At 49.6% G+C, this 27,176-nt stretch overlaps 1 protein-coding gene across 5 annotated transcripts in view; it reads right to left on the bottom strand.

The window, feature by feature from the left end:
• The window catches only part of SMARCA4 (SWI/SNF related, matrix associated, actin dependent regulator of chromatin, subfamily a, member 4), an 80,525-nt gene extending 53,851 nt beyond the window's left edge, over positions 1–26,674 (bottom strand). For 4 of the 5 annotated variants that reach the window (XM_054562167.1, XM_054562169.1, XM_054562170.1 and 1 more), the window contains exons 1-11: positions 26,542–26,674; positions 13,067–13,316; positions 12,571–12,703; positions 11,385–11,789; positions 10,951–11,049; positions 9,750–10,008; positions 7,432–7,558; positions 6,676–6,849; positions 5,354–5,527; positions 3,740–3,907; positions 3,602–3,652 (exon numbers count right to left, since the gene is read on the bottom strand). In XM_054562167.1, the coding sequence (XP_054418142.1) occupies positions 3,602–3,652; positions 3,740–3,907; positions 5,354–5,527; positions 6,676–6,849; positions 7,432–7,558; positions 9,750–10,008; positions 10,951–11,049; positions 11,385–11,789; positions 12,571–12,703; positions 13,067–13,288 (1,812 nt within the window). In that variant the 5' untranslated portion in view covers positions 13,289–13,316; positions 26,542–26,674. Of the gene's footprint in view, positions 1–3,601; positions 3,653–3,739; positions 3,908–5,353; positions 5,528–6,675; positions 6,850–7,431; positions 7,559–9,749; positions 10,009–10,950; positions 11,050–11,384; positions 11,790–12,570; positions 12,704–13,066; positions 13,317–13,395; positions 13,648–26,541 lie in introns of those variants that run through there. The other variant, XM_054562168.1, reaches the window with a different exon arrangement.
• Between the last annotated feature and the right edge of the window lie 502 nt (positions 26,675–27,176).

Here is a 27,176-nt window from a genome sequence, read left to right as displayed (position 1 = left end):
TATAGAGGGAGCTCTCATGCTTTACCCCTCTAAGCCAATTACCCCAGCAGGAAGTCAATTACAGACCCCAACAGAAAGAGCTACCTTGCACTTCCAAACAGAAGGTGCATCCACTTTACTACCCCAGCAAGAGAAAGGTTTTCCTCTTGTGCAGCAACAAGCCTCACCAATTAAAACCCAGCTCAACCAATGAGAAGCCATCATCACCTAAACTCTTACTTTATTCCAATAAATCTTCATTTTTCTCCTGACTCTTTTGATCCATCCTCTTGTCTATAAAAGCCTTCCATCTTGCATAACCAGTCTGTTTGCTGGATGAGCTGCCACCCAGTTCATGAATCGTCAAATAAAACCAATTAGATCTTCAAATTTACTCAATTAAATTTTATTAAAAGAATCTTCTAGGAACTTCTATCTTCCTCCTCTCCCTTCAACGCGCTGCACTCACCACAACAACATCCATACAGTAGGGAGAGATTAGTCTTTGTGCATGTTGCAACCTCACCCTCAAAGTGGCCCACCATCGTGGAGGAGGGGGGAGTGGTAAACCAACCCTTGATGCATGAACCCCCAGCTGGAGACTTTCACTCTGAGTGCTCCTTGGGAGCATTTAATGATGCGGATGCTGCAATGACCCACCCGAATAATTCTGATTCAACTGCTCTAGAGTTTTATAAAAACTCCCATTACAAAAGAGGCCAGGAAGAGAGCCCTTATGAGGAACCAACCTTGCTGCACCCTGATCTTGGATTTCCAGCCTCCAGACCTGGGAGAACATAAGTGTTTATTATTTCAGCCACCCACGCTGTGGTGCTATGGTGTTTTGTTATGACGTTCCAAGCTGACTAAGAGAGCATCAAAAGGTAAGGAGGCCCATTACAGCAACTTGTGCAATAGGAAAAAAGGAACAACAGAAATCACCATCAGTTGGGGAGAAGGTAAGGAACTGCTCAGTGCAGGATCTTTGTAACATAACAGCTATAAATGGGAAGTAACCTAAAGAGCTATCAGTCTGAATGATGAAGTAGATTCTAACATGTCAATCCAATAAAATGAAAATGGAACGAATGACTTGATATGGAAAGTGGCACAAAATTTTTGGCTAAGTGGGAAAAGACTAGCTAATGTCTAGATTGACCCAAATAGTCCCAAAATAAAACAAAGAGGATATAAGCATAAAGATTTCAGGAAGTATAGAGAAGATGTCAACTAGGAATCAAAATGCATGCCTGGGCTTCTACTTTTCATGTAACCATCCAATTTTTTTCTGTGAGAAGTATTACATTTCAGTAACATTGGAAAGAATAGGGTAAGTGTCCATGAGCTAACATGGGGAGACAGCCTGAGCTACAATGATAGGTAAGAAAAAGAAAACCATCCAGTGGCTCACGTATCGAAAAGGCCAGGAGCAAACACTCCAACAGTTGCTCATGATTTCCCTCTGGGAAGTGGGATGAGAAGGGATCTGGGGAGGCAGTAAACACAATGCTTCTTATTTACACATCTCACTGTTATACATCTTTCTCCCAAAGGTATGTATTGCATCAGAATGGTTGCTATCAGGAGGTGGGCAGGAATGTTGTGGAAGATGCATGTGTGGCAAGAGCAATCCCTCTCTGAGTGGTCCACTTTGTATAGTTACAACTTTTGGAACAAGCCAGTGTTTCACAACCTAAATAAATCAACAATGAGTAAATAAATAAAACCAACAGGGTGGGGGAAATCACACCAACAGGCACAAATGGAGAACTAATTCAAGTAACTTCTGTACACAGTATTTGGAGAACACACTTGGGATGAAGATCTCCAAACACATACTGACTTGTAGCTAAGAAGCTCCTTTTACAGAGGGGGATGCATTAGCAGTTCTGAACATACATCCTGCTATTCTAGGGTTGAGCAAATAGGGAAACGTATGGCTAATGGGAGCCAGGTTTTTGTTTCAATGTGGAAAGAGAGGATTGAAATACCCTATGGTATTGGATTAGAACTCGTGGCATCAGTGTGACCTCTAGGTTTTCACTATACGTATATATAAATGGCAATGCACGTGTGTATGCACACATACACCTACTTCCTACATCTGTTTGCTGAGAGGGCCTAGAGGCAGTGACACCCAGGAGCAACGAGCACTCCTAGATTTTAACTGCAAAATACTCCTCTTCGAGAAAAGAAACCAGGGTTCCTTGGAGAAATGGTTGACTCCAGGCTCAGGCAAGAAAAGCGGAAGATAGCCCTGACCATTCTGGTGTACAAAGAAGCCAGGAAGCCCCCAGGAACAATGGAGACACATCAAAAGGACGAAGAAATCAATTTGAAGGGGATCTTACTGGCCCAAACTGAAACAATTTGAGCATGAAAATAAATATTGATAATGAAGGATTATGTAAACCCCTTACGCTAAATAAGAATCCATGAGCTGACACCATGGGTTGGCAAACTATGTCTCATGGACCAAATAGGAAAGAAGAAAAAGCCTTTCCTTCCTACAGAAGCCAACTAAAAAAAAAAAAGAGAGAGAGAAGGAATGATGCAGGGGGGGAAAATATCACCATTTCATAACCACTGAAACAAAAACTAATACAAGCAGAAATAGTGAATGCTGAAACCACTGGGGGAAAGTATTTGGAATTACAATATGTGTACATAGTCTCAAGGGTCTCCCCACATGGTATTTAATTACAAAAGGAAAAACAGTAACTTGACAGCGGGGATGCCTTGGCCAACACTAAGGGATCAAGAATCAAGGTCAATAGCACCCCTAATGGAACAAATCTGTGCCACACATTCCCAATGTGATGCATCAAGAAGGGTACAGCACTGCTTCAGGGTCTTCCTGCCAAAACACATAACCTGAATCTAATCACAGGGAAACATCAGTCAAACCCAAATTGAAGGCCACTATAGGAGACATCTGGCCTACGCTCCTCTCCAAAAACGCCAAGGTCATAAAAGGCGAAGAAAAAGCAAGGAGCTGTTCGAGATCAAAGACAAAAGAGACTACCACTGAGTGCAACATGTGAACCGGGGTTTTCTGTTGCTGTGAAGGACACTAGCAAGACAGCTGGAGAAACCTTCATAAGGGCTGTGGATTCGATCACAGTATTGCATGTTCATTTCCAGGTTTTGACCATTGTACAGTTAGTTACAAAAGACAATGACTGTGTTTTTAAGAAACACACACTGAAACGTGGAGGAAAAGGGCCACCTTGTCTGCATCTGATGTTCAAATGATTTAGGAAAAAATAATGACATGTGAAAACAGGGAACGTGGGCAAAGAGTACACATAAATTCTATTTACTGTTCTTAGACCACGTGCGAGTCTAGAACTACGTTAAAGTAAAAATTGAAAAATAAATAATGTGGCACACGCAGAGAAAAAGGTCTGGAAGAGAACACCGAATATTTAACAATGTTTCCTCTGGGTAGTGGGATCAGGGAAGGGCTGGGATGGTGGCAGGGGACATATATGAATTCTTACCACCATCGTATATAGTTTTACAGTTTAAAAAGGAAAAAAAAGTAATAAAGAATGAAACAGATCTAAGCTCCGGGGCTGGGTTGACATTTCCACAAAAAGAAATCCCTGAGGTTCCTTACCTCGCCATCAGGTCCTATTGCAGGCGTCTGTCCTTCCGCATTTTCTGCCTTCTGCAAGTGAAGAGAGACACAGTCACTCCTTGACGGGGGAGGCTGAGGTAACACACGCCAAGACAGCCACTCCAGTCCCCAGCCTACCTTCTTTTTCTTCTTCTTCTTTTTCTCCTTGGCAACCTGGGCGGCCTTGTGTTGCCGCACCAACTCCGTGAGGTTAGCCACGTACTCATCCGTCTGCTGCAAGAGGTAGGCCAAGCGCTTGTCCTTCTTCTGGTCAATGAGCTTGCGATACCCTTCCTCATCTTCCGCCTGCAAGAGTGTGGTTACGGTGTTTGCTTGTGCGAGACACGCTTGTCCATTAGCCCCAGGACGGGCAAACCGGAGTTGAGAAGTCCACCGGGTGTTACTGTTTGTTTATTGAAGATTTTATTTTATATTTAGACAGGGGAAAGGAGGGAGAGAGGGAAACATCGATGTGTGGTTGCTTCTCACACGCCCCCTACTGGGAAACCTGGCCAGCAACCCAGGCGTGTACCTTGACTGGGAACTGAATTGGCAACCCTTGGGTTCATAGGCTGGTGCTCAATCCACTGACCCACACCAGCCAGGGTAGGAGTTATTGTTAACTAGCAACCAGACCCGCATTTAGGCAGCTCTTAGTCACAGTCAGTGTTGTGCTATATACAGGCCTTTCACATAACTATTGCCACCCCCTTCAGTATCTCCCCAACTCACCCAGAGACAGGCCCTGCACGGACCAGCTTAACAGACACGGTCCTTCCCAGAGCTGTTATAAAGTCCAATGTCAAGTTCTGTCTCCTCTGTTCACAAACATGCCCCAAATCCAAACCCTTTCCTCTAACTAGTCCATGCAAAAGCTCTCCCCACAGACCTCTGCCACAAGCCCCTCATGGCTTTCTAAGAATAAATCAGATCACATCACCCCCTAGCTTATAGTTTCTGTGATTCCCCCTCATCTTCAGAAGTAAAATCAAAGCCCTCCCTGTGGCCTGCAAGGCCCCGTGTGACCTGACCTTGGGACTCTGACTTCATGCCCCCCCCGCCCCCCAACCAATCTGTTCCAGGGGCTACTTGCTGTACCTTGCAATTGGCTTTTCCCCACCTCGGGCCCTTGGCCTTGGTTCCTCTATCCCTAGGAGGCACTTCCTCCAGATTTCCGAAACCGTGGATGGTGCCCGCCCTTCCGGTGCCACCCTGTCAATCACATCCTCATCCTGCTTCATTCTCTGTAGTGCACTTTCAGTCACCCAAAACAATCTGTCTCGCTTGGGCATCTCTCTCCCCTGGGGCTAGCACAAAGCCCGTGACGGCAGGGGCTGTGTCCCTCTCTTTAATACTGTAGCTCTTGTACACACAGCAACACCTGTCAATATCTGCCCAAACAGAGAATCACCTGGGAATAAGTGATCAGAAACAAAGGACGGGGTGAGGAATCCGGCCCACACTGCCGGTGGCTCACAGCCAGGAGAGGCTGCCGCCTTCATTTTCTGGAGGACCCAGGCGCAGCCACCGAACTGGGTGACATCATGCAGTCACTCTAATGGCTGGTGTGATCAGGCAAAGTATGAGGCCAGTTCTTTCAGACCCTCAAACTCAAGCCCTTTCTTTCTCTTTGTTCCCCCTCTAACTCTGAGCAGCAAAATGCCTCAGTGTAACGTGAGGTGATAGACTCCCCGGTCACTGTAACACCCAGTGCACACACAGGGATACGCAGCCACAAATGCAGCATTTTACCATGAGCCTCCGCATCCTCTCCTTCTCGATTCTTTCATTTTCCTTCTTCTGTTCCCTTTCTGTGTTGGCATGGTACGTGGCCACTGCCTTCGTGAGTTTCTGAATTTTGCCTGTGACCGATCGGTGATACTCTTTGAAATCCTTGGCATGCTGAAGAATGCTGTTGAGGTATTCCTACAGGGACAGACAAGACAAGACTGACTACTCGACAGGAGTCACTATAACGCTTTCCTGAGAGAGAGAAAACTTCGAATGCAGCTTGTTTAAAACCAAGACAACGTAATCAAACAACATGGTAACTGTTTGCCTATGAGGTTCCGTGTTCTCTGTGAGAGGACAACACTCAGTGCTGGGGACTGCAGCGGGGAAGACCCTCCTCTGTACACAGCAGACAGGCAGTGTGCCTTGCTGGACACGCTGGCATGAACATTAACCGCTTCAAAATGCTCCCACCCTCCCACCGACTTATTCCACTGCTAGGATTTTTTTTTTTTTTTTTTTACAGTAATAGCAGAGATTGGCCAGAAATTCAAGAAGAAGAATGCCTATCCCCGTGTTTGGTTACTATATGCATGCAGAAGAAAGCTGGCATGACATATATACCAAAACGTTAACAGTGGTCCACACTGAGTATTGACTTACTCTGTTATTTTAAACTACGCCAGTAATAAACACTGACTTAAGGAAAACTTTAGAAAACATGAGTGAACAATAAACAGAATCATCCCAAATCCTACTTGAATAGAGATTCGGTCTCCTTGACTGATCTTGTACAAACCTAACCTAGATCAGTCCCCCCTCTGCTCTGCCCTCTGTGGCTCCCGCCCCACCCAGAGCAAGAGTTCAGTTTGTCCCCTCACAAGCTCACAAGGCCCTGCATGTTCTGACCATCCCCTCCCTACCCCACCTCCTCTCACCCTCTCCCTTGCCCCACAGGGATCCTTGCTTTTTACAGAACACACAGCACGTATCAGCCCCAGGGCATGTGCACCCCTCTGTCCATCGGGAAAGCTCTGCCCTCATATCCATGGGGCTCCCTCCCTCAGGTCTCTGCTCAGATCTCACCTCTTCAGAAAACACTTCCCCAACTATCCTGTGTCAAGGGCTCCCCATCACTCTCTAAGGCTGCTTTTATCACCTCCCAACATGTTACATGCCCTTCGGATTGTGGCCCATCTTCCCCTACCACTCAGTTTTGTCTAATAATGTTATATTCTTAGCACCCAGAATACTCTTCATCATAAACAGAAAAGAGAAACAGCGTGTTTAGGCACTAAACAAGACTCAACAATGTGCAAGCTGCACAGTGGCTGGGGGCGCACCTGGTGCTTCTGCCTGCGCTTGCGCTCCTGCTCAATCTTCTGCTGCTTCTCCAGCTTCTCAGTGATGCGCGCCTCGCGCAGGGACTGCCGCTTGCTGCGCTTGTAGGCCTTGGCATTGAGGGCCGTCTCGAGGGCTGTGTCCCTCCTCATACACACCACCACTTCCTGCCGCAGCTTCAGGAAGAAAGAGAAACAGGCACATCTTGGTCATGTCCACACAAAATGAACAAGTACACCATGCAAGCTAGGCAGAAGGCTACTGCCTCCAGAAGGGCCCTTGCTAAACGCCATAAACACAAATAAGTGTGTGTGCAGGAAGTCGGATAACTGCACGAGGGTGGGGCAAACACAGGCCAGGAGACAGCTGCTTCTGGACACCCCAGTAGGTCCTCTTACTTTCTGTGGGGTCTCTAGCTCTACCTCCTCTCAGCCGCACACAAAATATTTCTTAGGGCTAACTCAAAAGCACAGCACCCTCAGATATAGACCCATTTAAGTTTCCTGCTTTAAGTTGGTAACTGCCGCCTCAGGGAAGATCCATGCTTATTCATACCAAGAATACCCAATGCATCGCCACTGTGCAGGCCCTGGAGAGGAAAGGGGGGTCAGTGAGCTAACAAGTGTGGATGGGCACTGCTACTTGCAGTGTTTGAGGAACATTTAATAACTGCCCAGCAAGCAGCTGTTTGAATCCAGGCATCAGCGTTAGCAGAAAGGGCCCTTTTCCTCAAGCTCCAGGTCTGGGCTTGTACCCACCTGCCTCTGGAAGTTCAGCAGCCTGAGGGCCTTGAGCTCAATGGTTGCTTTGGTTCGCAAATCCCCGGCCAGCGACCCGGGTAGGTTTTCAAGTTCCTGAATTCGGTGAGCGATGCGAGCCTGCAGCCTGGGGTGCAAAAACAGAAAAAGGGGGAGGCAGTGAGAGAACTGCAAAGGAGCCCACCTACGCCCTTTCTTTATATTGGAGCCTCAGAAGAATCCATCCGTTGAGAGAGGAAGATGCAGGTCATGAAGCAGGTCATGAGGCAGGAGATGGCTCAAAAATGGACGCCAGCCACAAAACACAGAGGACGGCAGCCCCGGAGCGCTCAGAGCTACGGCAAACAGGAACCCGGACAGGGTCCAGCTGACTTAGGGCGCTGCGGCAGCGAGGGCCGGGCTCTCCCTCCCAGCCCTGGGAATCTACTTAGCCCGGGAGCCGCAGTGCCTCATCAATACACTGGGGACCCCTCACAGCAACTCTGCAGGCTGGGTCTGAAGTTCGGATGGGATAATCCCCTCACTCAGCCTTTCACTCGTATTCAGTGAGTACCTTCTGTGTGCCCACAGCCTTATCAGGAAGACAGGCCATAAAGGAGTTAGAAAGTAAAACATCTATATACCACCACCACCACCACCCACCCACCCCATAACCACCATTAAAAGAAAAAAAAGGAAAAAAAGAAGAAAACATCTATGATAACTCCAGAGACTGGCAAGCACTTTGAGAAGGGAGCCGGAGGTGAGGAGGTAGGCAGGGCCTCCCTGAGGAGGTGGCCTCAGCAACGAGGCCTGAGTGAGCACAAGGAGTCATGATCCGCCTATGGGAAGGCCCTTAGGCAGAAATAAGCCTAACTTGTTAAATAAACAGAAATTGGAAAAAGAAGAGCAGGTGGGTAGGTAAGGACAGAGCACGGGGCATGGGCTGAACAGGAAGAAGTTCACTGAATGTATAAATGGAAACCAATGGCAGGTTTTAACCTGCAGAATGCATCTGCTCTAAGTAAACTGTAAAAAGAGACTTCATCTGCTATGTGGAGACAGAATGCACCGCCAAGTGTGAGAGCAGGGAGGGCCCAGGGAAGCGGTGTAGACCAGGGGGCAGTTAACAGTGGCAGGGACATGCTGGGCAGGGGGGCTGAGACGACATGTTCGGGGGTCATGCACCACCTACACAAAGGGGGATGGGGGAGGGCAAGCAAGAGTCAAGGGGCTGCAGTGTCTGTGGCCCAGTGAGCTGCTGGACAATGGGTGCACGGGACCAGGGAAGAGCAGGGCAACGTGAAGACACCTGGACAGGCCATCTTCAGGCTGGCCACACGGGCTGGCGCTCCAAGACAGGCCATAGCTGGGGCGCGCTCTAGAGATGGTCATCGGGCAAAGAGTTACTGATGCGTCCAGGGACATACAGTGACTGAAGCACAGTCTCCTCTCATGAAGCGTAGTCACCGAGGGAGGACTGCCCCGAACAAGTTGTAAATGCAGCGAGGAAATGGGAAGTGCAAGCTGCTCAGGGGGTGAATCTCAGGCGCCCCCAGCAGTGGGGGACGAAATGTCGCAGACTTACTGTGTGCCAGCACCCCACACAGCACCTGGCATCCAAGAGGCCTTGGCAATGTAACCAGCAACTAGTGACATGTGAGAAGGATTCACTGCAGAGCTTGTAGGACTTTTGTTTGTTTGTAGTGGGAGGGGTTGATGAACCAAAAGTTGAATACAGTGTTGGCGAGGAGAAACAGGTACTTTCATTCCAACACATATCTGAATGATCCCTGCGGAGGGCAGTTTTGCAGAATCAACGAAATTCTCCTGTGTATGTCCCCTGTACACAAGCAATGCCACTTTCAGGGATGTATTCTGACACATGTGCATATGTGTGAAATGAGAAACAAATATGCAAGTGTTTTTTCTATGGCATTGTCTTTAATGCCAGATTAGAAATAACCTAAAGTCCACTCAGCCAAGGGACTGGCTGAATAAATGACAGCATCTTTAGCAGGCAGAATTATGTGCATCAGAAAAACAAAACCTCTTTTTGGACATACAGGGGATGACCTCTACAACATGTTACTACGCGAGGAACAGTGACTACGTCATGAACCATTTGGAGACAACCGGGCTGCCTGTACCTGTCAACTTGTATATGCACAGAATTTTTCAGGAAGGATACACAGAAACCAGGGAACTGGAAGCCTGGAGACAAGGCGGAGGGTGATTTCCGGTGGCACACTCTGCTGGCCTGTGGAACTGTGAACCACACCAGCGTGGGTCTGGGCTGCCTCAGCTGGGGGTGGCCTAAAGTACAGCAGCGCCCTTACCTGTACTCCCGCTCCTGCAGAATCTCCACAGGGTCCAGGCCCCGGGGTTTCTGGATGGGGGTGATGCGGCTCTGCTTCTGGTGCAGCGGTACCATGGGTGCAGGCTGGGCCGGCTGACCCGGCGACTGCGTCTGGGGCGGCATCACAGGAGAGGCGGCAGGCGGGACAGCAGGGGGCGCGGGTGAGGGACGGCCTGTGGGCTGAGGGGGGATCAGCTTCTGAGGTGTGCTCGTGGGGGCAGCAGCATTTGCCATGGGTCCTGGAGAGAGTCAAGTGGCAGGGGCACAGTGTTTAGCTCCAGACTGATTCCAAGTGGAAATAAAGAGCCTGCTTGGTGCTCACTGCCCTGGGTACAGACAAACTGTGCAGGCCACGCCTCCCCCATCTCCCCACCTCTCACTGAAATGGCGTGGCAAGCAGCTTCGCACTCAGGGGTCTCCTTTCCCCTGCTCACGGTTCAAGCCTCTTCCAGATGTCAGCCTGTGTGCCCTCCCCTGAAGCCCTATACTGACCAAAGTGCCCACCCTGAGTCTGGCCTTTCTGGGCAGCATTTTCCTGACTTCCATCTACCAACGTACAGACAAAATCTGATTTAAGTGATTAGCTCATCCATGTCCATCACCGAACCTCAGGCCCTAAGGGGATAGGAAACGAGTCCACCTTGTCTACTGCTTCCACCCCAGAGAAGTGACCCTCGAATACTTGCTGACGCTACATTTGACAGAAGGAAGAGAAGCTGCACACAGGGAGGAAACAGAACCCTGAGCTGCCCTGTCGTCCTGCTGGCCTCCCATGGTGTTGAGGGGGCATTCCAGGAAGGAAGGGGGTCAGCTGTGACCTCCAGGCTTGGAGGCACCAAGTTCTGAAGGGTCATGTCTGCAGCCGTGTTTCCCCGTGGCCTCGCACCGAAGGCACAGTGGACTTGTTCATTCACATCCTTCTCTTCTTGTTATCGGTTTAAAGAGACCCCAGGGTCTCTGTGACCCACAGGACAAGGGTGGGCAGGAATCATGGAGTGGAACCAACCCAAGCCTTTAGAAAGTAATCAGGGACAGGGAAGACAAAATGAAGACCCTCGGAAGAAGCGAAGCCTTGTCTTCGGCCCTCTCTCTCTGGTCAGGCACATCTCCGCGTTCTGCAAGGTGTAAGCTCGGGACGGGAGTCAGGCCACAGACACGGCACCAAGACAGAGGGAACTCACCTTCAGGCCAGGGCTTGGGAGGCCCTCCAGGGGGTTGGCCTGGCATCCCGGGGGGCACACCTGAGGGTCCTGGGGGGGGCATGTTGGGCCCTCCCATACCTGCACACAAAGAGAAACAAACAACAGGATAAAATGCGTCCTGTGTTCACCCTGCACCCACCCCAGTGGGCAGCCCTGTCTCCAGGGAAAACACCCAACAACAGGCCCCTCTGTGTGAGCATCGAGGGGGAGACAGGGTGCTGGAGAAAGAACATCTGCCCTGACAGGAGCTTTGCCTGTCTGCCTGAGCGCCCTGAGTTACCAGGAGCTGTGCCGGCCCCACAGGCAAGCCTGTGGGCAGCAGAGCCTAGGTCTGCCTGACACTGCCTGCCCCACCTGGTCGGTGTGCTGAGAAGCCCCTCCCTCCCCCAAGGGCTGGCGACGGTGGGCCTTACCGTGGGGCCTGCTGTAATTTGGAGGTGCTGGTCCCGGGCCAGGCCCAGGCCCAGGCCCAGGGCCAGGGCCGGGTCCTGTTGCAGACACAGAGGGCGGAGGTAGTGTTGGCACCTGCTGCTGCATCCCGGGCATCGGCCGCTTACCCTGCACCGCCATCTGCAGGTGGTCGGGCAGGGGCTGCCCCCTGGCGAGCATCTTATAGGCCATGATCTGAGCTCTGAGCTGGTGCAGTTGGTTCTGGTTAAACGGTGTTGGGCCCCGGTTCTGCTGTCCCAAAGCCTGGGGGTCAGCACCATCCAGCGGCGCCCCTCCTGGCCCGGACGACATCTGTGGGCCTGAGGACGGGCCACTGGCTGGAACTGGACTAGAAGCATGCTCAGAGCCACCCAGTGGTGAGGGGTAACCTGCGGGAAATGCGGATTCGAACGGTCGCTTGGCAGTACACATCCAGTGATTTTTAAGGCAAAGAGGGTAATGTTCCCAACAGGTTTATACTGGCACCTACCCTGAAACATGGGATGGTCAAATTTCTTCATTCTTGTGCTTTAAACACGAGGCACCCAGAGGGCACATGCCAACAGCTAGTGTGCCTGGCTCTGTTTGACCCACCTTTCAGTAAGTTGCTGATAGTTAATACTGAGAGGTTACACAGATCTAGGCTTTCTCTGGGTCTGGCCTCTTGGCCCTTGCCCTGGCCGGGCCCACTGCCCCCAGTTCTGCTACCTGGGGGAGCCCCTGAGCTTCCTGCCCTAGTGACAAAAAGTCAACTGCTCCATCACTTCTCAAACATCTGAAAAAGCCATTTGGAGCACTTAGTAAAGCACAGCCTGGGCCTCACTCCCAAAATTCCAACTCCACTGGTTTGGAGCACAGCCCAGGAATCTGCATTTCTAATACACTCTTGAGTGGCACCAGAACCACTAGCCGGAAGAGCCCGCCCTGCCCAGCTGCCATTTCACAGTCAGCACTCAACACAGCTCACTCCCATCAGTATTTGCTCTCCTGGGGCTGCTCTGAGACAGACAGCACGAACAGAGCACCAGCAGAGCCCGAGCTCAACAGCCCTCCAAGGCAGCGCTGCCCACTGTCCTGTGCTCTGTCTACCTGGGGGACCCAAACAGGAAAATGACCTTAGGACCCCTGGGGGGTGACAAACACAAGGAAATAAGGGAAACAAAACACTACCTTGGGAGTGCTGGTCCATGGGGCTCGGAGGAGGCCCCATCCCTGCGTGGCCCCCAGTCCGCATCCCCATGCCCTTCATCTGGCTGTAGCGAGGGTCATCCGACATGCCCTTCTCATGCATGGATTCCATTGGCTACAAACAGGTAATGACAAGGCAGGATCAGCAAGGGGGACAGGAGGAGGTGGCAGAGCAAAGCACTGCCTAAGATTTCAATGTCTCTGAAAACACCATGCTGAATGAACTGCCAACATGACCAAACGGCCTAGGTCCAAGACGGGTCCTGACAGCTATTTAGGGGTCAAGCAGATGCATAAGATAATGCCAACCAGCAGAGGATGACCACCGAGGAGATCGGAGGATGAAAGGCCAGAGGACAGCCAGAGCAGGGCCCCGGCGAGAGCGAGGGGCTAGGGTGGAAGGACGACTGCCGGCTCACCCGCCCGCCTCTGACCAAGTGAACCCGGCCAGTCAGGGCAGGGGCCCAGGGCGCCCTACCTTGTGCATCTGGTGCATGTTGTCCTGAGGGTACCCTCCAGGCCCCTGGCTTGGGATAGGGTGTCCTGCTGAAGGAGGGCCCGGACTGGGCCCCATCATGCTGTGGGCAGAGCCAGGGGAGGGACCAGGGCTAGGACCCAACATGGCTCCTGGGGAGGGGCCTGGGCCTGGGGAAGGGCCTGGCCGAGGAGTTCCGCCCAGGGGTGGGTCTGGAGTGGACATCTTCACAGGACCTTTGGACAGCGGTCTCCTGCCGGAAAGAAGACAAAGTCGGTGTGGGGGTCATGGCCATCGGCTGGGTGGATCAGAGTCATATCAGAAGCACCCACCTGACAGGGAGCTGGCACCTTTGAAATGCAAGCTCCTGGTACCCAGACCTTTCCTCTCCACTGCTCTCGGGCGAGGTTATACACAAAATCAGATAAAAATCCCCTGGGGAAGGGGTGGAACTCAGGAGGTTGGGGGGGCTCTGCTCCCCTTCCCGTCTTTCTGATTATAGCAAAGGGTGGCGCTGATCCACACTGTACACCGCTCTAATGCTTGCTCGCCTTCCAATGTAACAAAAAGGAGAGCATGACTGAGGCTCAAAGCCTTTGCCAGCCAACAGCATCTGACTGGGCCCTCATAAATTCAACGAAAACAAGTATTCATGGCAAGTAATACTGGTTTTCCATTTAAAGGGAGACCAAGTTTCCTTTAAAGTAAGTGAATTTTAGTTTAGAATGTAGGTTCATTAAAAAAAAACAACAACAACTATTACATGAATAATGGCACTCTAATATCTCAAATACTTCGAGAGTAAAAATCACGCATCTAGTATGACGAACATTGTTGTAAACTAAAAGATGACACCCAGAACTATGACCCAGGGCCTCCAGCAAGGGCATAAATAAGCTAAAAAAAATTCAGTGATATTGATAAATTATACTTGCTCAGATAGGACCATGAGCTGATAAATTTTATACATGCTTTCTACAATAAGGGTTCAATTTTCAGGTAACCCTTAGTCTGTTATGCAGTTATATGGCCTTAAGTAATATTTTCTTTAATAACCTCTTTCATCATGATGGAGTAATAAAGTCTCAGTGGTGAAATCTGGAAAACACAAAAAGAATACAGAAGCTTAAAATCACCCATCATCCCACCAGACACAGAAATAAGTGCTTGCTGGTCCTACAGAGAGAAAGAGGCAGCTCTGCCCTCCTATCCTTTTCAGCCGAGTGCGGGAGGAGGTATGTGAGGAGAGAGGGCTGGGGGGCTCCCTCAGTGCCCCCGGAGTGGTGATGACGGACCTGAGACATCCAGGGTGGGCCTTCTCAGGACACAGAGCTGCCCTGGTGTTGTCTCTGGGACCCTATCATACTTCAGTGCCTCCCTTCTTCTAGGCTGTTCTACGTACAGACACACACACTCTCTGTCTCAACAGAATTACTCAGCACATTGGAGGCAAGCTTTTCTCCATATACTCCTACCTATGACCATTTTTATTATTAACAAGTCTTCAAAACATTATGAACTCTAGTGGCCCCACCCCATTCTCTCATTCTGTGCATCCAGAATGACTGAAAAGGCCCTACTGGCATGTCACAAATCTAGTTTGTTTCTGTGCAATGTTTTTGGTGGGTTTTTTTGTTTTGTTTTTTTTGGTTTTGGTTTTTACAATGAATCTCATTGTCCCTGGACTTTACTGGGCTCTTCTGGTTTTAATAAGGGATAAATTCTGTTAGGAAGTTCACAAACATTTTTAATTCCCTTGATTAAAAAAAGGTTTAATTTGAAAAGCGGAGGTATTTTCCTTGATAATAAATCAGAAGCCCAAACGTCTTTGTTCTGGTTTCATGACCAAATAATGAGAGCAGAGAGGATCGGGAACTTTGGCAGGGCAGAAACCAGTAGCCACACCCCATCCTGACCGTGAACAGACCCTAACAGACCCGTGTGAGAAAATGCTCCTCCGTCCTCTGGGCGCCCCAGATTTCCTCCAGAGCTCAAGGAGCCTTAATGCTGGACTTTAAATCAACTGCACCAGAGAGTGCTGGAGAACAGGTGTCTGCTCGCAATCCCTCCCCACAAATCCAAACCCAAGAAGCTCACGGGGAAAAAAATCCAACTTTTAACAACACACACACACACACACACACACACACACACACACACGAAATAAATTCACTTGGAAGCAAAATCTGACCTGATTCAGCTGTGTGAATATTTACACATTCTGCCACGGAAACAGGATCCTGTTTGATCCTGAGTCACCCCAGTCTCTGCCACCTGACAGCGGTCTGCATTCTGCAGCTAGTTTGTTAAAATGCTGAATCTAGAGTCTGAAAACTCTGACCCAGGTGTCTGTCTACGGGGAGGACGCATCTACAGTCACTCTTCACAGGTGGGACGCCAGGCAACACTGACATGGACGTGGCTGGGCAAAGGAAAAGGGCTCCACGGGGCTCTTCCTTGGCCCCTTCGTGTCCACAGGCTCTCGCAGGCCCACAGAGCACTTCAGTGAAGTGGGAAGAAAAGCCGTGGTCCTGTAAATCCTTAAGGAATCCTGCAGCATCCATCAGCTCAGGGTTTCTTTCTCACTTAGAGGTCTCTATTCTAAGCCAAGCCAACTGAAACTGACAGCAAAATAACCCACACGGTCTAGGGAACATCATCTCCCTATCTAAAGCCAGACGTGCTGACAAGCAAACACTGGTAAACACGTTTGGAACGACGGCTCTTCTAAAGGCAGTTTACACTTAGCATCAGACCTTCTTTCCTCTTCTTCCATCAAAGCACATGGTACCTCTAGGAATTAACTGCCTCCACAGAGCAGCGCTAACTTCACACACAACACAGAGCACCCACCAGATACCAGAAGGCATTAAAAAAAAAGAAGACTTTAGTGCTGAAATATGGTAACGTCCACCTTTGAGAAGCCCAGGGTTTCACAACACACTTTTTAAAATAAGATTTACTTCAAAAGCTGCCACCTTTGAAGAGTCAGGCTGCAATGAAGCAGGTGCGTGCATGGAGCCACCATCAGCAAACTCACTTCTGGAGTGAAAGCTCAGACACGTGGGCAATGACAGTAATGGGGGCCCAAAAAATGCAGACACAGCACAAAACCATTTCAAGCGGCACAGCGGGTAAGGCTCTGTCGAACACTGAGGAGCCCAGGCAGGATGCTGGTGCCACGTGCGGACAAGCACCGTCGTGGCAGGGAGACCAGGAAAACTGACCCTGGAGCGGCGCTGGTCCTCGGTGCAGTGCTGCGCAGGGGGTTCTTCATTTTATTTACCTGTAGGGAGCTGTAGCACACCTAAAGTACCCCGACCGCAGGTGCGCACCTGGATGACTCCTATATCAGACAGAGCATGTCCAACATTCCAGAAGGCGCCCTCAGCTCCTTTCCCAGTTGAAACCACCCTCCCAGGCAGAAGCACTGTCCTGACTCTATCACTGGAGATTAGTTTCACTTGTGACTCAACTGCATCTGAAAAGAAAATCACACATTAGTGTCCTTTTGCTCATGGGGAGGGGGGGAATCCATGTTGTTGGGCATAGCAGTCATTCCTCCTTCTTCATCAATTGAATCTAAAAAAACAAATGAGGTAAACAAGAAGAGAGACAGAATCATGGATACAGAGAGCATTTTGATGGTTGCCAGGTGGGAAGTGGGTATGGGGGAAGGGGTGAAGACGTGAGGGGATTAACAAGTACAAACAGGTAGTTACAGAATAGCCATGGGGATGTAAAGTACAGCATAGGAATGAGTAGCCAAAGAACTTATACGCATGACCCGTGGACATGAACTATGGTGGGGAGAACAGCCTGAGGGGGTGGGGGGTGCTGGGTAGAGTGGGGGCAAAAGGGGAAAAATCGGGACAACTGTAACAGCATAATCAATAAAATGTATTTTTAAAAAATAACTTAAGTACTCTGGAGAATTTGCTTCCTAAATTTAGCCTCCCTGCAGGACAAAGCTTGATGAATGCTCCCGTTCTTCAGCGCTCAGGACAATAGGCTCGCTTCTCCGCTCAAGAAGCAGAGGCCGCGCAAGGCAGCTTTGCTGAACTGGAGGAGCCATGGCTGCTGGAGACCAGCACAGCCCTGTGCAAACAAGGTCCAGCCTGGTCATCAATGGGCAGGATTTGGGCTGCTGCGATCTCTCCCTTGTCCTCTTGGTTCCCACTGCCACCAAAGCAGTGTGCTTTGCCATTATCAAGTGACTTTTGGCTAGCCAATCCTTCTCGAGGGGCGGGGATGGCCTGTTCCTGCTGAGAGCTAGACAGAGCATAGGAAGGCGGGTACCACTGGACTCCAGCGAAAGACCCACCCAGGGGGGCCAGACAGGACCGACCAGGTTCCTAGCCCTCTTCCCTCACTACCAAATACCCCGGCCGTATAGATTTAGAAAACTAAAGAGTTGGCTTTTCCAGCAAATTCCTTGGGTCCCCAAGGTCATCCTAAGGCCTTCGGGGTTTCAGGTGGCTTCCATGGTGCTGCTTGGACTACCCCAAAGAGCTCCTCGCTGACAAGTCACTTGGCTTCTGGTTTGGGAAAGTGAAGGCAACTTCACACACACTGAAATTCATCTCAAACCAGGCAGCAGCACCTGTCTGATGAGAAAAAACAAAAGACAAGGGGACACAAGGGCCAAAATGTCTAAACCACTACCATGTGTATCTGGGCGCCTAACAGAGAGGGGCATGGCCCGTGGGTTGGGTGCGTTTGGGGCTCTCCCGGAGGGAACAGTGCCTGGGAATCCCAGGAGGCAGCCCGAAAGAACGTGATGGAGAGTAAGAACTACTTGGGGCAAGAATCAAAAAGCTGAAAGTTAACATTCAGAGGGCCACAAGAAGAAAACAAGCGCCCAGATTTCCCCAGGCCAAAGGGTCTGGAAGTGCCTTGGCCACATTTCTCTGAGAAGACTCCAAATGCCAAACAATCAGGACCTCTACACAATACATGCTACAGAAGTTGTGGCACCATTGAAAGTGAATTAGGTAACTCTGTGCACATGGACACAGAGGACGGTCTAAAACACAGGGAAAAGGAGGTCAAAGTGTTTGGTCCGAGCACCACATTGGTAGGAATAACACAGCTGACCTTTGAAAAACGTGGTTTGAACTGTACAGGTCTCCTTATGCTCAGTTTTTTTTTTTTGGTTTTGTTTTGTTAAATAGAAGGGAAGGGAGGGAAAAAGAGAGGGAGAGACATCGACTGGGTTGCCTCTCCTACACACCCAGCCCAGGGACTGAACCAGCAACCCAGGCATGTGCCCTGACTTGAAATCGAACTGGCGACATTTTGCCTTACAGGACGACACCCAACCAAGCTATACTGGTGAGGGCCATAGCCTTTTTTCAATAAATACTGTAGATGTAGTTTCTCTTCTTTATGCTTTTCTTAATAGTGTTTCCTTTTCTCTATTATTTTATTATAATGCAGTTTATAATACATATCACGTACAATGTATGTGTTAATCGACTGCGCATGTGATCAGTAAAGCTTCCCATCAACAGTAAGCTATTCGTAGTTAAGTTTTGGAGGAGTCAAAAGGTACCTGTGGAGCCCTGGAGGGTGTGGCTCAATTGGTTGGGCAAAGCAAAAGGTCACCAGGTCAATTCCCAGTCAGGGCACATGCCTGGGTTGCTGGTTCAGTCCCCAGTAGGAGCGTGTAGGAGAGGAAACCAACTGATGTTTCCCTCTCACATCGATGTTTCTCTCCCCCTATTTCTCCCTCCCTTACCCTCTTCTCTAGACTCAATAAAAGAAAAACATTTTAAAAAGTTATGTGTAGATTTTCGACTGTGCGGGGTGTGGGGAGTGGTTGATACACCAACCCCCGCACTGTTTAGGGATCAACTGTACTGTATGTGCATATTAATCTGAGCACAGAAACCAACACACACCAAAATGTCAGCAGCAAGCACCAGCTCTCTCTGGAGGCGTATAATGGGGAACTTACATTTTTCACATCAGAGTTTTCTGGGGGGTTTTTCTTTGTATGTTTGTTTTTTACAATAACCATCTATTACTTTTGTAACCAGATTTTCAGAAAACACCTCTTAAGGAAAAAAAACTACATTTTAGAAAAATACTTGGGAACTAAATACCCAGAAAAGATGCCCAGGAAGTACCTTTGTGGAAATAAAAGAGAAAGATGAAAGGGTTTGAAGACTGCATTATTTGCCATCTACTTTCAACTTCATCAAAATTATTATTTAAAATAGAAACATCTGTTGCCATTCAAATGCGGAACCAGACTGCTGGAGGATTAAAGGTCTGGTTTCTTCTTTCCTAACACCCTTGCTTTGTGCCTTATAAATAAAAGGGCCCGTGTGGCCAGGCACTGTGGCAGGACAGGCTGCAAACAGGCAATCTGGACCCCCCTCCCCATAGCTGCTAGCTGCGATTATGGTTGTTGTTTTGGGTTTTTTTTTTTCTTTTTACCTTGCCAAAAAAAAACCCAGCATATTTCAGGTTGGCCCAGGATATCTGCTATGTTTTTTTGTTCTGTTTCTTTTTCGGTGTGGAGAAGTTTATTCACAGACATGTTTCATCAGCAGACACAACACTGCAGTCAAGTCAGAGCAGCCTGCTCAAACCCATCAATGGGAGCTGGGCAAGACCAGCCCCACGTTACATTCAAAATATAAAACATTTCCCTCCTAATAATCTACTAAGAAAAACCCTCCACACCTGACCTCATGATCAAGGGTGCTCTAGTCCATGAACCTGGAAGAATGCTAAGGGGCGGGGCATCCATGGTCTTAGGGACCCTGTGGAAATGGCCTATTCCTGATACTCGGCTTCTCCATCACTGTGTCCAGCAGCATTTTCCCGGCAACACGGTTAAGTAGCAAAACCTTGCTCTACATTTAAAAGGGAATATACTTCAGAAAGGAAATGTCATGTCATGATCAATTACAGTATCTTCTCAGTTCTACCTAAAAGGTAGAGGTGCCTAAAACTGTTAACAAGTATTATTTTTAGCACTGGTTATTATGTATCATTTTATTCATTGGAATCCACCCTTCCTCTTTAAAAAGTTTTTTTAAGGCTATGGAGCTTTATTTTTTATATTTTATTTTTTATTTTAGAGAGAGGGAGAGAGTGAGGGCAAGCAACATTGATGTGAGAAACACCAACCTGCCGACCTCTATACATACCCCAGGGGATCGAACCTGCAACCCAGGCATGTGCCCTGACTGGGAATCGAACTGGCAACCCTTTGGTTTGCAGGATGATGCTCAACCGAGCCACACCAGCCAAGGACAAAAAGTTTTTCATTCACTTGAAAACGAATGAATACCACCTCCCCATATACAACATGACAGAAGATGCGACAGCCAGGTTAGTTTTCCGCTCTGAGAGGATTCATGCTCTAATCTGTTAGGGAGGTGTAGTGTCTATACTTCAAGAATACAAACACTAAACTATCTATCCACTAGATGTGTGTTTTTAAAACTTTTTTGACCATTACCCAGAGGCACAACTTGGTCCAACACAAACGCGCATCAAGTAACTGCATCAAGCTTTACAAATCTTTCCTGACCCTGCTCCTGCTAAGGCTGGTCAAGTCTAAATGGATGTCATGACTCACTGCTGGGTCTGCTATGGCCTGATATATACTCAACGCTGAGAAAGACACATAATCGGTGGAGAGGGCTGGAGAGAAGTCCCCCTAGAAAGGAGATCAGAAAGTGCAAGAGTGGGCGGGGAGGTGTGGCATCTACATCTGCTGAGGATCACTTGGGACAGACCCTCCCAGCCACCCCAACACCAACTGACTCTGGGCTAAGCAGGGTTCCAGGCATTGTACATCCAGCAGAAACAGTCCCTGTCTGGTAGGACTGATAACTGAGAGACAGAGACAAGTACACAAATAAATATGAAACGGTATCACGTAGGGGGTGAAAGTGCTATGAAAAAATCATCAGAGTTAACACTCAAGGTAACCGGACATACTCTTTCAATCATGGTGGCAAGGGATGGTCTCAGTAGTGGAGACATATCTTAGCAGGGACCTGAAGGAAATGGGAACCACGTAGCTATCAATGGGCAGAGAGACCAGCAAGTGCGGAGACACTGGGGATGGGACTTTGCTGGAGTGGAGCAGGTGACAGGAGTGTGGCAGATGAGGTCAGAGATGGGGGGAGAGGGCAAAGCACAGGCCTTAAGGACAGTGGTGAGGAGGTGGGGGTCTCCTCTAGGTAGAATAGGAAACCACTGAAATGTTCTAGACAGGACAGTGACATATCCAATGATGCTTTTAGACGATTTCTCTGGCCCTGGCTGGCGTGGCTCAGTGGATGGAGTGTCAGCCTGCAAACCAAAGGGTCGCCGGTTCAATTCCCAAGTCAGGGCACATGCCTGGGTTGCAGGTCAGGTCCCCCATAGCGGGTGCGTGAGAGGCAACCACACACTGATGTTTCTCTCCCTCTCTTTCTTCCTCCCTTTCCCTCTCCCTAAAAATAAATAAAACTTTTAAAAACAAATATTTCTCTGGACATGCTGACGGAACAGATGTGGAGGTAGAGGAGTCAAGATGACCAGCAGGATCTCAGCTAACACATGCCATTTGAAATGTAAAAGGCACCCCTTACTTGGGGCTGTCCAGCCCCGGAGCCATGCTTGGCTAAGCCCAGACAGGATGGATTTCAGCCCCAACTCACATCTCCTTGGTTCAGTACTGACAACCAAAGAGACAGAGGAACAGGGAATTGCACTCTCAGAGAGGTTAAGTCATTTGCCCAGAGTTATACAGGGAGTAGAGTCCTGCCTCAAGCCTGTCTGACTGCAAGGTCTGAGTAACTGATGCAGGCTGAGGATCAGGACATATACGAGGAAGAGAGCCTGTAAGGGTATAGAGTACAGGCAAAGAAAAGCCCCTCACCCTGCCCCAACAGGCAGGAAGGTGCAGGGGGTGTTCTGGGAAGCTGTGCAAGGGTGCTCAGAGTGCCAGCAGTCCAGGCTGTGATCAAAAACATACTCGGCGGTCACCAGGGCCGGATACAGCTCCCAGGGTGTAGCAAGCAGCCTGCTGTGCTTTGCCATTAAGACAGTGAGGCCATCCATTGTGCCACTTCACTGGGACCATTACGGCAAGTCAGGGTGGCACACATCAAACCCTGCCTCCTCAAGTCTCCCACTGTAACAGGTGAAGCAGCAACTGCCATGCAGCCACCTGCTTCCTGAGCCAGCGGGGCGCAACCTACCGGTTAAAGAACTTAAACCAGCCCACGGAGCCATTTTAAAGGCCACTGCTACTAAAAACAGGGTCAATCTTCCTTTATCACATTCACAGCTGGTGAACTTCACACTAAGCAAAACACAGACTGTCCCAGTGACAACTGTCCGTGTGCAAAAAAGAAGACATATTCCTTTAGCAAAGTAAGCAAGTCCCAAAGCGAAACGCTGAAACCACTTGGGAGTGCAAAGACCAGAAAGGTGCCAGGACCGGCTTAAGTCCACTAACCCGTACTTGTTTTCTAAAGAAAGCCCCTGCCCTGTGAAATCTGATCTCCCCATAAACCCAGCTACGCCTGCTGCTTCCCTCGAGGCCTGGGTATGGGAAGATGAGGACAGGCTGAACTTCACTTCTCATGCCCATCAAATCCATATCCTGAAAAATTAACAGCAACATGCAACTGACAGAAACTAAGGTTGATCATGCAAACTGACAATCAACCAACACATCGGTGATCATATTCATCAGCCTAATATTTCTTTGGTTGAGAAAGAAAGGTTGGCAGCAACGGCAGCTCCCCATCTGGCCCCGGACTCAGTTCTGACCTGTGCCCCCTCGGACATTCCCCCCACATTCCCACAGCTGTTACTTCCCTTTTATAGTAGGTTTCCCACATCCCTTTAACTCTATGTTTTTTTAAAAAAAAAAACTTCAATCTGCTCTTAAGTGTTCCAATCAATGTTACAAGTTATTAGAAAATATATGAAATGAACAATAAGTGTTTGATTTTTGTCAAAAGCCATGCCACCAAACATGCTTCCCCCTTTCCAATGCCTTACGGTAAAACTGAAAAGCATACTATTTTTAAGTATTAAGAAAAAACGGAGGAGTTGATTCCTTCGTTACCACCTTGAAAACACACAGAACAATTACAACTGCGCAAAAATATATTCCATACCCACCAAGTTGCTGTAGGGATCCTAATGACAGGAGCTGCCAACTGTTTAGCACTACATACCAATCCTCCTAAGCAACTTAACATTTGTCATTTTTTTGGTCGTTGTTTAGTCCTTACAGCAATTCTACAATTTGGGTACTATTACTGTCCCCCTTTGCAAATAAGGAGATGGATGTGAGCGAACGAGAACAGGGCCCTTGTCTGCCTGCTCCCAGCTGAATCGCCAGACCACAGCAGCGCCGGGCTCATGGCACACTCAATGCACGTTTGTTCGATATATGAATGGCGAATGAGTGATTGGGCCGCTTCTCACACAACTCCTATTCATATTGTGTTCTGTCTGTGGTCAGTGTGAATGGGTCCCTCTTGAGCCACTTCTGGCACAACTACAGGGGGCGCCATTCACATATGTTCAGTCTACTGTTTGGTTTTTTTTTGTTTTGTTTGTTTGTGTGTGTGTGTGTGTGTGTGTGTGTGTGTGTGTGTGTTTAAAAGACTTTATTTATTCTTAGAGAGAGGGAAAGAGAGGGAGAGAAACATTGATTGGCTGCCTCTCACATACCAACTGGGAACCTGGCCCGCAACTCAGGCATGTGCCCTGACCAGGAATCAAACAGGTGACCTCTCAGTTTGTGAGACAACGTAAAACCCGCTAAGCCATACCAGTCAGTGCCAGCCTATTGTTATTTGAATGGGTCTCTCTGTGCATGGCAGCAGAGGGATGATGACCTAGGCCAAAATCAGTTGGCACATCTGAGGACTTATCATGTGCCAGGCACTATCACTTCTATTTCTCTGAGGCACCAAAAAAAGTGTCAAAGCCAGGAGTCAAACCCACGGTGACTGACTGGGCAGCCCCTGGGGAAGAAATACCCTTGGATGTGTTTCTTCACCTGGAGAATGTTGTCTTCACCAGACATTCACCCAAAATATCTAATTCCTCCTGCCCTCCCATATCTGCTCTAGGGTTACCTCCCAGTGTTTCAAGAGTCCACAAGCAGCGGCAAAGGTATGTTAATAAAAATGTGTATGGCTTGCTTTCACAGACAGAAAAATCTGCAGATCTGTACCCTGATGATGTCACAACTCTGATGTCACCCTTCACTCGACTCAAAAACTTGCAAGATCAAAATCTCCTGAAGAGCCCTGGCTGGTGTCGTTCAGTCGGTTGGGCATCATCCCACAAACTGAAAGGTCAGTAATTTAATTCCTGGTCAGGGCACAAGCCTGAGTTGCTGGTTCAGTCCCCCGTTGGGGCACGCACAAAAGGAAACCAATCGACGTTTCTCTCTCACATTGATGTTTCTGTCCCTTTCTTTCCCTCTCCCTTGCCCTCTCTCTAAATAAAAAGGTTTTTTTAAAGATACTAAACAAATCTCCTGAAGAGTTGGACATACAATGGTTTTAGATGGCACATGGAGAAACATTTGTTATTTTCACAATTACGTATGCATTGATTTTAAAGCAAATTAAGAAAACATATAACCATTCAAGCCAGGTGGTGCAGTGTGTTAAACAGATACCAACATTATTTCATGCAACCCTCACGACCACTGCTGGAGGTGGCATCGCTGGCATACTTGTTTCACAAGTCGGGGAACACACTGGTACATACATTGATGGAGGTCAAATTAAAATTTAGAGAACTGGGTGTGAATCCAGAAGGTCTGATTCTAGAACCAGCACTTCTCGCCACCACCCTACCGCCCCACACCCTCCTTTCCCAGGGGAATGAGGTTTGGAAAACAATGGCCTAGAAAGTTAAAACTCCACAGCAACTAATGTTTATTGCTTACAACCACCCCAGTCCTGTGTCAAGCACTTCACACACATGTTCACACAATCCTCCCAAGGGCCCTTCATTCATTGCACAAATGTTCCCTAAGGGTCTACTATATGCCAGGCACCGCTCCTGCTCTGATGGCCCTTAGAGAACAAATGTGTAATCACAAACTGGGGTTAATGTCTCCACAGCAGAGGATCGAGGCAATGTGCCAGTGTAGCAGAGGAAACAAATGTAAGTCAAAATATAAGACTAGCCATCTTCCCTGACTCTGAGTAAAGGCCCCCTCTTCCACGCAGTCTTCCTAATCTCTGGCTCATACCACTGGCCTGGACATCCACTGCATTCCTCTCCCAGAAAGAGCTGTGAGGATTAAAAGACAGGCCAAAGAAAGCTGTTCCCCGGTTTACTACCTGTAACCTTTTAAATGCAGGAGACCCAACCCCAAACCATCTGACAAGAAGTACGGACTTGACGGATATTTGCTCAGCAATGAGGGAAGAGACTGGACCAGACAGTAACACTGCTTCCCACTTGCCAGGAACCATTTTACAGGCTTTCATCAGCTCCACTTGTAACATTATTCCCACTTCACAAAGGAGGTAACCAAGGTTGAAAGAGATTAAACTATCTGCTTAAAGTCCCACAGCTCAGTGGCAGAGCCAGAAATGAAAACACTAATCCCGTCTGTCAATTCAAACTGAAAACTTGTTTCAAATTCCTGGGAAGTGGTTCTTACACTTATTCTCTACTTTCCCAAGAATTCACTGAGGGGGAGGAAAAAATCAAGACCGGTGTCTTCAAAACATTCTCCTGAAAGGTCCACGTTTTAAGTAAAAACCTAAACCTGGAAAACCGGTTGGCAGGAAGGGAAAAGGATACACAACAAAAACAATGCTTTCAACAGCAGTTACCCCAGTCCTACTTGCTGCCGACGCCCCAAATCAGGGCAAACATTTTTAAGTCACTACATGCAAAGAATGGGGCAAGTTATTTACAGTTCCTTGGAAATCAAGAATACGTGATTTTTTAAATAAAATTTTAGGTCGGCTAACCCAAGGGTGCTGCGAATGCTCGTGTCCAGGCGACAATGCACACATCAGGGATTTTTCCCACTGAGCGGCAACCGCAGCCTCGCCAAAAAGACAACGTTCGGGCTGGACCCGTTATAACGTAGCCAGAAAATCACCGACGCCTGGCTATTGTTGCAGCCGCAGCAGAGATCGCAATCAATGCCGGGCCCCTGGCCCGCAGAGGGGGCCGCAAGCTTTGTCCGGCGAACCCGGCGAGAGCGCGCGCGGGTGGCGCGCGGCCTCCACGCGGCACCGGCCCCCACCCCACCGGCCCGCGGATACTGTAGCTGCTGCGGCCTCGCTACACTTCAGCTTTCCCCGCGCGCGCAGTATCGGCCGGGCTTCTTGACCCTCGGGCGCCGCCGTACCCCGGCCCCGCTCCGGGCGCCGGCGGCCCCCTCCCCCCTCGGCGCCCCGGCTCCATTCAAACCGTCCTCCCAAGCCCCGCGCCGCGCCCCCCCCGCGGCCCGCGTTCCTTACCGGGAGTTGGCCGCACCGTCGCCTTCCCAACGCCGCCCCCGCCCCTCCTTGCTGGGTTGGGGGCAGAGTGGGCGTCTCGTCTCTCTTCACGAAACAAAGAAGCCGCAGCCGCCGCCACCAAGCGAGGTTAAGCCTCGTGCGCGCGCCCGCCCGCCTGGGCCTCCCCCCACCCCCTACACACACTTCGCCCGCGCCCCCGCGGCGCGCGCACTCGCCGACTCCCTTACTCCCCCTTAAGAACAGCTTCTCCCGCTTCCGCCGCCCGTCCGGCCTAGTGCGCGCGCCCGCCGGCCCTTCCGCTCCCGGCGCGCATGCGCGGCCGCCAAGGCCCAGGGAAGGTAGGCGGTGCCAGGGAACAGCACAAGCACCCGACGCACCTCCCACCTCTGTCTGGGACGGTCCTGCGCCAACGCACGGGGGTCTTCGTCTGCCGACGCCGAGCGTCTTTACGCCGCCGAGCGTGCGCAGAGCGGGCGCCACTGCGGCGGCGGTGATGGCGGCGGCGGGAGGTTGGGGGATGGGACCGGGAGGCGGTTGTATGGATGGCAGGGGGCCCTGAGACTCGGAAGTGAGGACCGGAGGCTGTGTGTGAGGCTGTGACTGAAGTTGACCAGAGGCGGCCGAGAGTGGACGTG

Source organism: Pteronotus mesoamericanus, unplaced genomic scaffold (assembly GCF_021234165.1).
Source record: "Pteronotus mesoamericanus isolate MK-2021 breed Mesoamerican mustached bat unplaced genomic scaffold, CSHL_Meso_final scaffold_636, whole genome shotgun sequence".
NCBI lineage: Eukaryota > Metazoa > Chordata > Mammalia > Chiroptera > Mormoopidae > Pteronotus > Pteronotus mesoamericanus.
Note: the sequence above shows the minus strand (reverse complement) of the source record. Positions and strands in the feature narration are given on the sequence as shown.